This window comes from Saccopteryx bilineata, chromosome 2, assembly GCF_036850765.1.
Source record: "Saccopteryx bilineata isolate mSacBil1 chromosome 2, mSacBil1_pri_phased_curated, whole genome shotgun sequence".
NCBI classification, from domain to species: domain Eukaryota; kingdom Metazoa; phylum Chordata; class Mammalia; order Chiroptera; family Emballonuridae; genus Saccopteryx; species Saccopteryx bilineata.
The window spans coordinates 107,442,356-107,455,515 of NC_089491.1; the positions used below are offsets into that span (position 1 = coordinate 107,442,356).

The window sequence follows — 13,160 nt, forward strand, 5'->3', positions numbered from 1 at the left end:
ATTTTCTACACATGTGTAGACACTATTAGAAATGATGTCCAATGAATATATTGTGATTTGTGCTTCCTCTTACATTCTCTTTCAATCCTTAAAAAAACCCAACAGAGTCAACGCAGAAAGGATAAACAAATTTTGAATTAGAAAGCTCAAGGCATAATTCTAGAAACATGCTATTAAATGTTTTGTATTGGGGATATTCTAGGAAACAAAAAGACAAAAGCCTACCTTCATGGACCTCATAATCTCAGATTTGTGTTGAAATATGAACAATTATGGCTTTTAGAGTTAGTTATGAATGAAGCTGCTCAAATATACATATTCATAACAAAGTATTTTCTTAAAAGAACTATATTAGTGGCTAAGGGACTTGTATGTTTTTTGTATCCTCAATTTGTGAATGAGGTTTGATATTTTGTGCAAAACTTCAGAACATACTCTGCTTTTATTGTGCACAATTTAACTTGTGTTTGTTGTTTGATTTAGGGGATGTGAACAATGAAAATCAAGCAGAATTGTTGCTTTTCCCTCACTCCTACAGCACTTCTTTTTTGTGGTGTTTAGAGCACTTACTGCATGGAATTCTCCTAGCCTGCTCATTTGTCTCCCAGCCTGGACTGAGCACTGTCCAGGGACAGTGCTACATCCCATTAATCTCTGCAAGGCCAGTGCCTAGCACCTCGCAGAGTGCTTGCCGCACAATTCAGGTGAGAGGTACGCTTGTCGTATGCATAGATTTGTATATATCTTACTCTTTTCTTTTTTAATAATTTTTTTAATAATTTTATTTTTAATGGGGCGACATCAATAAATCAGGATACATATATTCAAAGATAACAAGTCCAGGTTATCTTGTCATTCACTTATGTTGCATACCCATCACCCAAAGTCAGATTGTCCTCTGTCACCTTTTATCTAGTTTTCTTTGTGTCCCTCCTCCTCCCCCTCCCCCTTCCCCTCTCCCTCCCCCCCCCCCAACCACCACACTCTTATCAATGTCTCTTAGTTTCACTTTTATGTCCCACCTAAGTATGGAATAATGCAGTTCCTGTTTTTTTCTGATTTACTTATTTCACTTCGTATATCTTACTCTTTTCAAAGTGCATTCAGACTCTCCCAAAACTCAGCAAGGTTGGAGTGTCAAATTAGTTTCGCCATTCTATAGACTCTCAGTGTGAGTGAAGGTTATTCCCTTGTTTGACAGATGAGAAGATTTGGGGGGGGGGTCAGTGAGCAATTTCATGATTTTTAAAAAGCACATAACTAAGACTTGAATTTCATGACCAGGTTCTTTCTAAAACAAGCAGTGAAAATATAGGCATATTAAACTACTATTTTAAGGATGACTTTAGGGACTGTTAGATAAATGGCCAATCATCTTTGACTTTCTCAAATCATTAATGAAATCTTGCTTCCTTTTTAAACACTGTAAACCATGGATGAAAAAGATCTCCAGAAATCACACTGTCATGAGAAAACAATGATGTAGATCATATACCAATATTTTGCTATAAACAGAATGTATTGCTAGCCAAAACAGTTCTTCAGTCCTAGGGAAGGGAATGGAGGCAGTTTTATCCTTTACAATCCTAAACCCACAGTCATCACCATTCTGCTTACACTTCTATATACTTCTAACATCTTCAATAGGAAATACAGTAAGAGTCCCTAGGGGCAAGATACTGAAAGCAGTTGAAGGGGTCACAGCCAGTATGTGAAGGTTCTAGTACAGTAATTGAATCCTGATCAACTGACTCTAAAGTTCCCCTTTTAACAACATCATGTCCCACTAGTTCATACACAAGCTACAGGAAAGCAGGGACCCTACTGAGTTCCCAAGTCAGGCTATTGCACAGAGCATGTCACACTCCTTGCTCAATTTCTGACACAAATGGTAGTAAGTGGCAATTCTGAGTAACCGCTAATATATAGATCAACCTGAAAAGGTGTTAGGTAAATGTTTTACAAACTTAGTACAGGAACTTCTCTTTGTGTTTTTTTATTTAAAACAATTTTTAAGAAGTTTACTTTTAAGGTAAATTATTTTCTAGGCAATATACTCAGGAGACCGACCTATGGAACCCTGGCCTTAGGTCAGTTATCTTGAATTCTGTTATAAGTCAACATTCCAAAACAAAACAAAACAAACACTTTAACTGAAATTAACAGCAACTCTAATTAAATCTCAACATTTCCGAACTAGAAGAATTTTCTCTCTAGGGGATGGGATTACAGGTTTGACAATTTCTCTCAATCTGAAAAAAAACAAAAAAACACCTCATCTCTACCTCCCTCCCTCATTTCCCCTTTTAATCTTCTCTCTTCTGGACCAGACGAACGTACACTCTGACCATTTTAATTCACTGGAAAGTTGAAAGAAAGCAATGCAACAGCTACACCCATGTAGAGCAGCTCTTTGGGGTGGAACGGCGAAGTTCTAGGGCAGAGCCTTCCTCCCCGGAGCCGGTGATGCTGTCGCTCTCCGATACCTGTTCGGCTTCGCGCCGCAGCTGAAGGTCTGCCCGCAGCGGAGCAGTTTGCGTCTCCATCTGGCTGCCAACCCACCCAAGCTCGCTTCTGCGCCACCACCCCCCACGTCCCTGCGAGCCCCTCCGCCCCTCCGCCCCTCCGCCCCTCCGCCCCTCCGCCCCTCCGCCCCTCCGCCCCTCCGCCCCTCCGCCCCCGCTCCTCCGTCTTCCTCTCCACCCCCGGCCCCAGTCTCCTCCTCTTTTTCTCACTACGAGCGGCTGCTGCTGCTGAAGCCGAGCGTCACTTCGGCTCCCATGGCAGACATGGCGACATTGACAGTGGTCCAGCCGCTCACTCTGGACAGAGGTAAGGGAGCGGCTCGCCCGCCAGGCCACGGCGCCCCCTCCACGTCCCTCTCCGTCCCGGTGGCGGCCCCCGGGATAGGGGAGGCGGCGGGGCGAGGACAAGCGGAGGAGGCAGGGCGTTCGCGCCGGGAGCAGGACGTTGCTCCTCGCCTCTGCCCGCCGCGTCCCGGGCGCCCCTGCCCGCTGCCCGCGCCCGGTCGAGGGGAGCCTGCGCCCGGCTCCGGGGTCCCCGCCACCGCTCCTAGCCCCGCGCCGGTCGCCTCGGGGCCCCCGGCTTTGTTGGAGCGGCTTCGCGTCGCCCGGGCTCCGGGCTGCGGAGGGCAGGGAAGAAGCGTGCCGGGCGGGGGCGCCCGCAGCCGGGCACCGGGAAGCGCGACCGGGGGTCCGGCAGGGAGGAAGTTTGTCCGGGCGCAGCAGGGCGATGGTCGGTGCCCCAGCGGATGCCCAGGCGGCCGCCCCGGGGCAGCGGAGCCGGGACGCACGGCGGCAGGGCTGCGGCGCGGGGAGCTGCCCTCGGCCGGGAGCGGCAGCGCGGGGCGCGGGCGGAGCCGTGCCCTGGCCCGGGCGCAGCGGCGTGCCAGCCCAGGTCGCTTCTTCCCTTCAGAGGCTTCGCGCTCTGAAGGCGGCAGAGGTCGTGTCTGTCCCCATCGCCGGGAGCTCTCCGGCACTGAAAAACCCCAGTGTCCCCTGCCCCGGAGCCACTGCGGTGCCAGGGCTGCGGAACGCGGCGCAGGCTGGGTTGAAATGCAACTTCTGACCTGCAGCCCTGCGCGTCCCGCTCTGTGACTTGGAGAAGCAGTGCTTGCTGCCTCCCAGGACGTCTCCGAGCCTGAGGATGGAGCCCTCCGCTGAGATAGGGGCCTCTCTGCTGCGGCGTGAGGGGTCATATCTTTCCCCGTGTCTTCGGGTTTCCTCTCTGGCTTACGACGTCCAATTATGAAGGCCCTCGAACCCACGACCCGCGCAGGGAGGACACCTGCCCGTTCCCGTCCGCAGCGGCAGGATTTAGGACCCTGGGCGGCCATTTGGAAATGGTGTGTTCAGATGAAAATGATTTAGTTCGATGTGCCTCTAAAAATACTCTTTTTAGAGGATTAAACTGGACTGCGGGGCAAGGCAAAAGAGTATCCTGCTGCGAGTACAGTGAAAACGCCAGCGAGGTTTTTAATTTCGAGACATTGTGGGTGACTTTAATGCAATCTGTTGGCACCAGAACTGATGTTACGTGGTGGTCATAGCAACCTTACTTGGGGGTAAGAGTTGAAAAAAAATTGATTTAATGTTAGGAAATGTTGATTTGTAAACTAGTAAATAACAGTAAAGAACTCAGAAATCCATCGTATATAATCCATGATTTCACCTCGATAGCATCATCTAAACTAAGCAGGATAAATCCATTGCCACTAAGAGCCAAACAGATGGCAGGCTATGGGGAAATTATAGATTTCCTAAGCACTTCTGTTTGAATGTAATGAGCTCTTATATTGTCCTGTTACTAAATGTCCTTAAATATCCCAAGTAAAACAACTACATTTGGAGAAAAACAAAAAACCTCCAAGAAAATTGCATACAATTTTATATGCTTCTACATACTACTGAAAATATTTCCCTTTTTGGTTTTACCTTAGCCCTTAGATGCGTCCCTCAGTTGTGGAGAGGGAGTGCAGTGTGACCAAGATTCATTCTTAAAGTTTATTCTTGTGCATAGCCGGACTGTACCTGTCCTTCTTGGTGTGATTAGTCTCATGCAGTCAGTAGCTCAGGAGGCAAGCTGGGAGAGACTGGCTGTATCTGAATAAATTTACCAGCAGCTCACGGCAAAGTCTGTAATTTAGTGATGATGGGTTATTGGCAGCATTGCTGTGTGTAAAGTCAATATAGAAAAATGTATTTCTCTCTACCTTATTAAAATATAATTGATTGCATCACTAAACTGATGAAATAAAGAGTTCTGAAAAATTTCCTCCCCCCTCCCCAAATATGAGTCTCTTAAAAGATGAAGCCCAATGCTACTTATCTGGGTCCTACTTGTAACTCTGATACTCACTTTGGATGAGTATCTCTTTGGTTATCATCAGGTTTCCTCTGTGCTACATAAGGAGTTTGGCTTAGATGGTTCTGACACCATGCAGCTTTAATTTGATTAAGTGAAATTAAGATTCAGTTTCTGGTCACCTACTGGAAGATTTTCCAGATCACTCCAGTCTCCTAGGTTGTTCTGATGCCCTTTGATGTGCTCTGAGGTCACCTGCTGCTTTGGCCCCAGGAAAACATTTCTCACACTCTGTTGCATCTATCTCCTCATTGAATAGAGCTTGTTGAGGAAAGAGGCCATTTCTAAACTCATCTTTGTATTCCCAGGCCTGACATAGTCCCTGATCACAGTAGAAAACTCACGAATTAATATGAGTTAGTGTAAGTAAACTAAGGACTGCAGTAGTTTAAGCACTGTTAAAATTTAGGGATTTAATAGTAAACTGAGGTACAGTTTATAGATTTGCAACATTTTGGTCTTGCGAAGGATGACAGGGAGGACATAGATCAGCAGTTGTTAATCTTTTTTTTCCCTACATATCTTGATTCCCATCAGTAATCATAGCTCACCAAGGCTGTGATTATTAACCAAGGGGGATTGTTGCAGGTGGGCAGAAGAGAGCAAGGAAAGAAGATGTTTGACAAAACCTCTCAAGGACATCACAGCAAACCTAAACACATACCCGTAATTTGAGAGCCGGTTCTTTTTCAGCATCTGCATTTTTCAAATGAGAAACGTGAAAGCAAGGACAGGAGATGTTTTCAAGGTCACTATTCTAGCTGTTGGGAGATTTTATACTACAATCTAATATTTTAATGCTCTTTGACACCATAAATTGATTTTAAGCCAACAAATCAAAAGATTTCAATTATGGATTGAAATTAAGAGTTATTCCTCCTAGAATTCAAAAGCTGTTATCTGAAAGGAAGATGCTCCATGGTCTGTGCTAACTTCTGAGTCCTGTCTGGGAAGCCAGCCTTGGCCAGGACCAGGCTGTGCCCTGAAAGGCTCAACAGCATAGCTGAAGATTCTCACTGCTCGGCGCATGTCCTGAACTCTTTTCTGTCTCAAATTAACCTTGTGGAAACCTCTAGATGCCTCTTGGCAGAGTAGGTTCCTACTCATTCTGGTCCCAGTCCTGGGGATTCTTTATTTATTGTGTGCTACTACGTGTGAGACCCTATTGTGTGGTTGGCATACATTGGTGAACTAAACAGACATAATTCTAGTCTTTGTGGTAATTAGAGTTTACATGGAAATAAAGATTAAACACACACATGCGTGCCTGCCATTCAGTTATTCATTCAGTATTTATCACCTGCTATATACAAGACGCTATAGGAATACTAGAAACCATGTTTCTGCTTTTATAGTCCGTAAGAGTTTAGTAGGAGAAACAGATAATAAATAAGGAATTAGTAAATTAATTCAACAAATAGGTATTGAGTGACAGTCTCTATGGCAAGCACTGTTTTAAGCAACGTGGTAGTATGTAATAAAGAGTTAAAAAGAGGTAGCCTAATGGAGTTTACATGCTTATGAGAGTCACACTCTGAACACATACATATACAATTCTAAGTGTTAGTGAGAGAAATAAGATTGAGTCAAAGAAAGTAACAGGGTTGCTGTTTGAAATATGATAGTCAAGGAAGGCCCTCTGGGTTGGTGACATTGGAGAAGAGACCTGAAAAAACTTAGAAAGCAAACTTTGTAGCTGTGTTCAGCAGAAGGCTCTTCCACATCCATCCTGAGATATCAAGGAAATTGAAATGAAGACATGAGCACTGGGAGAGTCACAGAAATTGAGATGTGTGAAGTTGATAGCCAGGGGCTAAATGATGTAACTTATACGTAAGATTTTTAGGTAAATTGAAAATAGAAAGTGTTCACAAGACATGGAACATAGTATGAGGATAGAGAATAATAGGGAAGGACCTGCTTAGATAGTGTTGGTCAAGGAAAACTCCCTGAGAAAGCAAAATTTAAACAGTTCTGATGTACTGAAAGACCCTAAGGAAGAAAGCATTCTGGATAGAGGGAAGAATACACATAAATGGAGTTCCATACGTACAACTCAGCTACCATCCCATTGACACATTTATATCCAAAGAAATGATTGGGGGAAAAAATTGCCAAAGAATGATAACATTGTAACTATCCTGTATAGAAATTTGGATATGTGTATATACTAAGAAAATCTATAGCTCGGCTTTTTGCTTCTTTTTCCTAGACTAAAACATCATATATTATACTTAGATTTTCAAAGATATAGTAGGCACCATAACTTACATATCATTATGCATAAATTTATATGTTGAACTCAAGTGGTCATAATAGGAAATATATTTATTTTCAGTCTAGTAGTGTATATTAGGCAGTGATATAGAAAGTAACACTTGGAAGTTACCCTTGTGGCAAAAGGAAGATGTTGATAAGATCAGTGTGGAAGCTTCTCTTTCAGAATGTAAAGTATTCACAGCAGTTCTTCCCTACAGCAGAGATTAATCTGACCAGATTAAAGTCTCTAAAATCAGAAGTGACCTTCAGATAAACTTGAGGGTGCAAAGCGGGGTACAACTATGACAATGCCTACAGAGCAAAGAACTTTGGAATACTTCACTATGTAAAGACTTCATGGACTTGGGCACTTTTTTTTATTATTATTAAGTGAGAGGCAGGGAGGCAGAGAGACTGCTGCATGTGCCCCAACCTGGATCCACCCGGCAAGCTCCCTACAGGGCAATGATTTGCCCATCTGGGGCCATTGCTCCTTTGCTCAGCAACCGAGCTATTTCTGCGCCTGAGGTGAGGCCATGGAGCCATCTTCAGCGCTCAGGGCCAACTTTACTTGAACCAATTGAGCCATGGCTGTGGGAAGGGAAGAGAGATAAAAAAAAGAGAGAAGGTAAGGGGGAGAGGTGGAGAAGCAGATGGGTGCTTCCCAGTGTACCCTGACTGGGAATTGAACCCCAGTCTTCTGCATGCTGGGCTGATGCTCTACCATTGAACCAACCGGCCAGGTCCTTGGGCACTTCCTTCAACTCAGTAGCTCCAACACTCCTTCACTTTCTGTCTCCAGGTCAGAAAAAGGTAATAAATACATTCAAAATTTCACTTTAAGCAGAATGACTTAAAAAAAAAAAAAAGGCTTATAAAGAAATAATACAAAAGACTATTATTGGAGTAAATTGGATAATTAAGCAATTTCTAAGAGTAATTAATATTGTGTTATCTTAAATATTTGAGACTTTACTAGGAATTGGTCAATAGTTTACAACTGCATTTGATGCTTATACAAAAGAAAATATTGGTGTCAACAGTTGCCTAACGGCTGTGAATTAAATTCAACCAGGATAATTTATATAATCATAAATAGAAATCTTGATTTCTTGGCTTCTAAAATGTCAAAAATAAAATATTGATTAAAGTTTCCCCTTTTAAAAAAGAAAACTGTTGTCTTTAAAAATTCTAATCTAAAACCAAGGACTTTTATTTTGTAGATTTCAACTTGATGAGGAAAAAAAACAGGAGGGCAAAAACAGAATGCAAATGAAAATCCCGGGGTGCCACACTCTTCATAGAATTTTGTAATACGTTAAAAATTTTCTCTCTTCCTTTTTCACTTTTCAAGACATGCAGAGTTTATTACTTTGTGTATCTTTGAATTCAAGCCTTGGGCAGCCTATAGCTTTTCTAATAAGCTGTATTCACTAGTTTTTAATAAAATCTGTATGTGCCTGAAAATTGCTTTTGCTCACAGTCCAAAAGGGCTTGTCCCTTCTCCCTCTCTCTCTCTCTCTTTTCTCTCTCTTGTTATATGCGAATGAAGGAATATAAAAATTGTTAGTTCTTATGTTGTTTTAAAGATGTATTCTCTGGTGATTGTGATGGGGCAGGACAGAGAGATCCTATTTTATTGTTCTTATCCTAAAGCTTCACATCAGCAGTTGGATATGTTTTAGTGTACAACCAGTCAGTTCTTACTTGCTTGCTTTCTCATTTCTGTGTCACTAAACATTAAAAAAGATTATTGAACTTTTTTTTTTTTTTGCAAATCAATCTTTGGGTGTTTCCTTTTGCACTATATATACTAGTTTCAGAACATTTTGCAGGAGTCAGAATTCTGTCACATTTACCTTTTCTTTCTTTTCTTTCATAATGAAAAGTTGAAAAGAGAAGGACCCATATTTCCAGAGTTTTGATTATTAATAAAAGGTATTTGCATTTAATGAGAGTCTGATACATTGTTTTGAAATTGAAGAGAAATTGAGGAATTAATTTTTTCCAGAAACAGAAATCTGGTGAATACTTTCTAATTTGGAGTGTCAGCTCTCCAAACCATGAGATGCATTTAGTGAGCTATGGTCATTTATGAAATTAATGCTTTTGCTTTTGGAGTGCTTTTTCAGAGATCACAGCTAGGCTTAGCTTTTTAGTAGGGAAAATGGACCATTCAAAGAGTAGTTTCAAATGAGAAAATGTACACTGGATATTGTAGGTGCAAAGCCTCTTAGAGAGATTTTTCTTTTTCTTTTCTTTTTTTTTTTTTAAAGCTTTCACATCTTTCTATTAGGATATAGTTTTTTATCAGGTCAGAGATATGGAGCCCAACACATTGTCTGGCATATATTTGACACACTCAACATTTGTTCATTGGATGGAGGAATGAATGAAATTGATTTAGCTAGACCTGGTATTCTGAGAGTTGTATTTTTTTTGTGTGTGTGTTTTTCTGAAGTTGGAAACGGGGAGGCAGTCAGACAGACTCCCTCATGCGCCCGATCGCCCGATCGGGATCCACCCGGCATGCCCACCAGGGGGTGATGCTCTGCTCATCTGGGACATTGTTCTGCTGCAACCAGAGCCATTCTAGTGCCTGAGGGAGAGGCCATGGAGCCATCCTCAGCACCTGGGCCATCTTTGCTCCAGTGGAGCCTTGGCTGCGGGAGGGGAAGAGAGAGACAGAGAGGAAGGAGAGGGGAAGGGGTGGAGAAGCAGATGGACACTTCTCCTGTGTGCTCTGGCTGGGAATTGAACCCGGCACTCCTGCACGCCAGGCCGACACTCTACCACTGAGCCAACCTGCCAGGACCAAGAGTTGTATTTATTTTAAAAAAAGGCCTTCCAACCTATAATAATGCAAAGGCAATGCTATCTTAGTTAATCACTTAGCCTCTATGTGTGTGTTTTTAATAGACTCCTAAAAGTGGAAAGCTTTAGAGGACCAAGAAAATATGAGAGGTGCTGGTGTTGGTATTTGTAGTTCTGCTTTCATTGCTTGAATGCACATGCTATCTTAACCTGTTAATTAAACGAGGCAAGTTAATGCCAGAATGCAATTAAAAACATTAAAAAAAAAACCCCACAAAAAAACGTCGTTGGGCGTGGCCCCAGCAGAATTTCCCCATCCCATCCCTCCATGCACACAAGCTATACTGCCCCATCTTATTTATTTTTTAACCACAATTGGATGAATGATAGAGCTGGGTCCTGATAAACAAGTTAAAATGGATTTAATTTGAAATCACCCTGTGTTTGTATATGTGAACATAACCTTCAAAAGTCATATTGATCACATCAATGATTTATGATTGAGTTTTACTGAGTAGTGTGCTAGCTGAATTTGAAGATTTGCCTAATAAAAATAAATATGGTCAAAGATGACTTGGAAAAATTTTATTAATTGAAAATTATTTTGCAATTATACTTAGATAGTTTTTTTATCTTGGACAGAAAACTAGGTCTTCTAATTCAAACTGGGGCTAATATCTCCCTCAAAACACTAGTTTTGCTATTTTTGATTCCTTGCCCAGTGTGGTAATAGTTAAGATATTTGAGTTTAAAATCTATTTTCTTTTTCTATCAAAGAATCATTTTTAACAACAACAAAAAAGAAAAAGACCGAATAATGGGAATCATAGAATTGCAATAAGATTTAAACCCTCAAATTAGATAGGAAAAAAGTCAAATCACAGCTAAGTATTGGACAAGATGGCTGAGAGATTTCTGAAGTGATTTTTTTTTTTTAGAGAGAGGGGGGAGAGAGAGAGAGAGAGAGAGAGAGAGAGAAAGGGGAGGAGCAGGAAGCATCATTTCCCATATGTGCCTTGACTAGGCAAGCCAGGGTTTCGAACCGGCAACCTCAGTGTTCCAGGTTGACGCTTTATCCCACTGCGCCACCACAGGTCAGGCTGAGAGTGATTTTTGAAGAATATTAGAGAACAGCAGTAATTAATGATAGAAAAATATTTTGTCTTCCAAACGGTGAGATAATTGTTTTAGGAAACTGCCATCCAGTCTACCTGGTAGAAAAGTCTACGGCATATTGATAGAAGATTGTAATATTGACACGTAGAAAAGAAAGTGGCAATTTCATAGGGCCTGCATGGGATCACTAAGAATAAGTCCTGTCAAATTTTAAGCAGGTGCCATACTCATTCTATGCTTATGAGACATACAACTCCTATAGAAACTTATGGAAAATGGGGAGGTGTATAAAGGGGATGGTTGCAAGTGGGTTTTAAGTGGTGGAAACACTACACCAAGGAAGTTTGTGTCTCATCTCAGTCCACACTATTACCAATATTTTGAATGAGGGCAATAAAAGATTTTTACAGATGACTTAGAATTAGAAGGAATAGCAAATAATTTGACTAGCCATATCAATATTCTAAATTATACTTACCTTGAATGACAGTATTAAAGAACAAAATTCAACCAGGTAAATTTGAAGATCTAATTGGCTTTATGAAGTGAGTCATGAGTCTGCCAGTATCCCATGTAGCAACAAGAAAGGCACACTTAAGAGTTCTACAAAATGGGAGGTTTTTATAAGTAAAAAGAGGTGACCTAGAAGTTAAAAGAGTGGGTTATTTCAGGCAGGGACAGCTTCCTTCAGGGAAAGGCCAGGGGTTTAACCAGGCAGATAATCACACTAGCGTTGATCAGGAAGTTTCCGATTGATTGGCTTAAAATTCTGGACCTGGGAGAGAGGCTGACACTGAATTCAGGTTACTAAGGTTTTGTTTAGTGACATAGCTTAGCAAAAGTGCCTCTATTTTGGCAATTTTTTTTAGCAGCAGTTTACAATAAAAGATAAACCTTAAGCAGAAATGAATGTAATCTTCATTTATTCATTTATCAGGAAAAGAGATCCAGCCTTGGCTATTCCCTTCACTTGTTTGTACTACTTAGTGAACATTGCCCTTCAGGACTCCTCAAGCACATTGGGAGGCTCAGACAGGTGCTGGACCTAGGTCAGCTCATCGTGAACCAGTCCTGAGCTGGAGCAAGGCTGGTTTAGTGTGGCAAACATGCACTCCGGAGCCAGCCTGCCTGGATAGTTCTGTAACTTCCAACATTATTAGACTATTTTTCAAATATGTTTTCTTATTTGTAAAATGGCAAATGATAAAAATAGGACAGACTTTGTAGAATGCTGGCTTTATATAAGTTAATATGGGCTTTGGCCAGTGGCTCAATGTATAGACTGTCAGCCCCGCATGTGGACATCCTGGTCAGGACACACAAGAGAGGCAACTATCTGTATCTCTCCCCTTTCCTCCCCCACACCATTCTCTCCCTCTTTCTATCCCACAGCCAGTGGCTCAGTTGGTACCAGCGTCAGCCTGGGGTATTGAGGATAGCTTGGCTGGTCTGAGTGTGTTGGCTTCAGGTGCTGAAAATGGCTCGGTATTCTAGCATCGGCCCTAGACTGGGGTTGCCAGGTGGATACTGGTCAAGGTGCATGTAGGAGTCTGTCTTACTATCTCCCCTCCTTTCCCCTTAAAAAAAGTTTTTATGGCCTGACCAGGCGGTGGCGCAGTGGATAGAGCATCAGACTGGGATGCAGAAGACCCAGGTTCAAGACCCCGAGGTTGCCAGTTTGAGCGCAGGCTCATCTGGCTTGAGCAAAAAGCTCACCAGCTTGAATCCAAGGTCGCTGGCTCGAGCAAGGGGTTACTCGGTCTGCTGAAGGCCCGCAGTCAAGGCACATATGAGAAAGCAATCAATGAACAACTAAGGTGTTGCAATGCGCAACGAAAAACTAATGATTGATGCTTCTCATCTCTCCGTTCCTGTCTATCCCTGTCTATCCCTCACTCTGACTCTCTCTCTCTGTAAAAAAAAAAAAAAAAAAAAAAAAGTTATTATGTACAAAATACTTAGAAAAAACTTGACACAATAACAACTCAACAATTAAAATTATTTCTTCTTTGAATTCTGAAAGTCCTGTACTTCCACTCTGCTGCCAGAGGAAGGGACAGATAATGCTTGCTGCCGTCAGACTGCAC

At 42.2% G+C, this 13,160-nt stretch overlaps 1 protein-coding gene across 1 annotated transcript in view; it reads left to right on the plus strand.

The window, feature by feature from the left end:
* The first annotated feature begins 2,699 nt into the window (after window positions 1-2,699).
* LIN7A (lin-7 homolog A, crumbs cell polarity complex component) overlaps window positions 2,700-13,160 on the plus strand; it is a 143,370-nt gene continuing 132,909 nt past the window's right edge. The window contains exon 1 of the mRNA XM_066257583.1: window positions 2,700-2,832. Coding sequence (XP_066113680.1) covers window positions 2,781-2,832 — 52 coding nt within the window. The 5' untranslated portion in view covers window positions 2,700-2,780. The remainder of the gene's footprint in view (window positions 2,833-13,160) is intronic.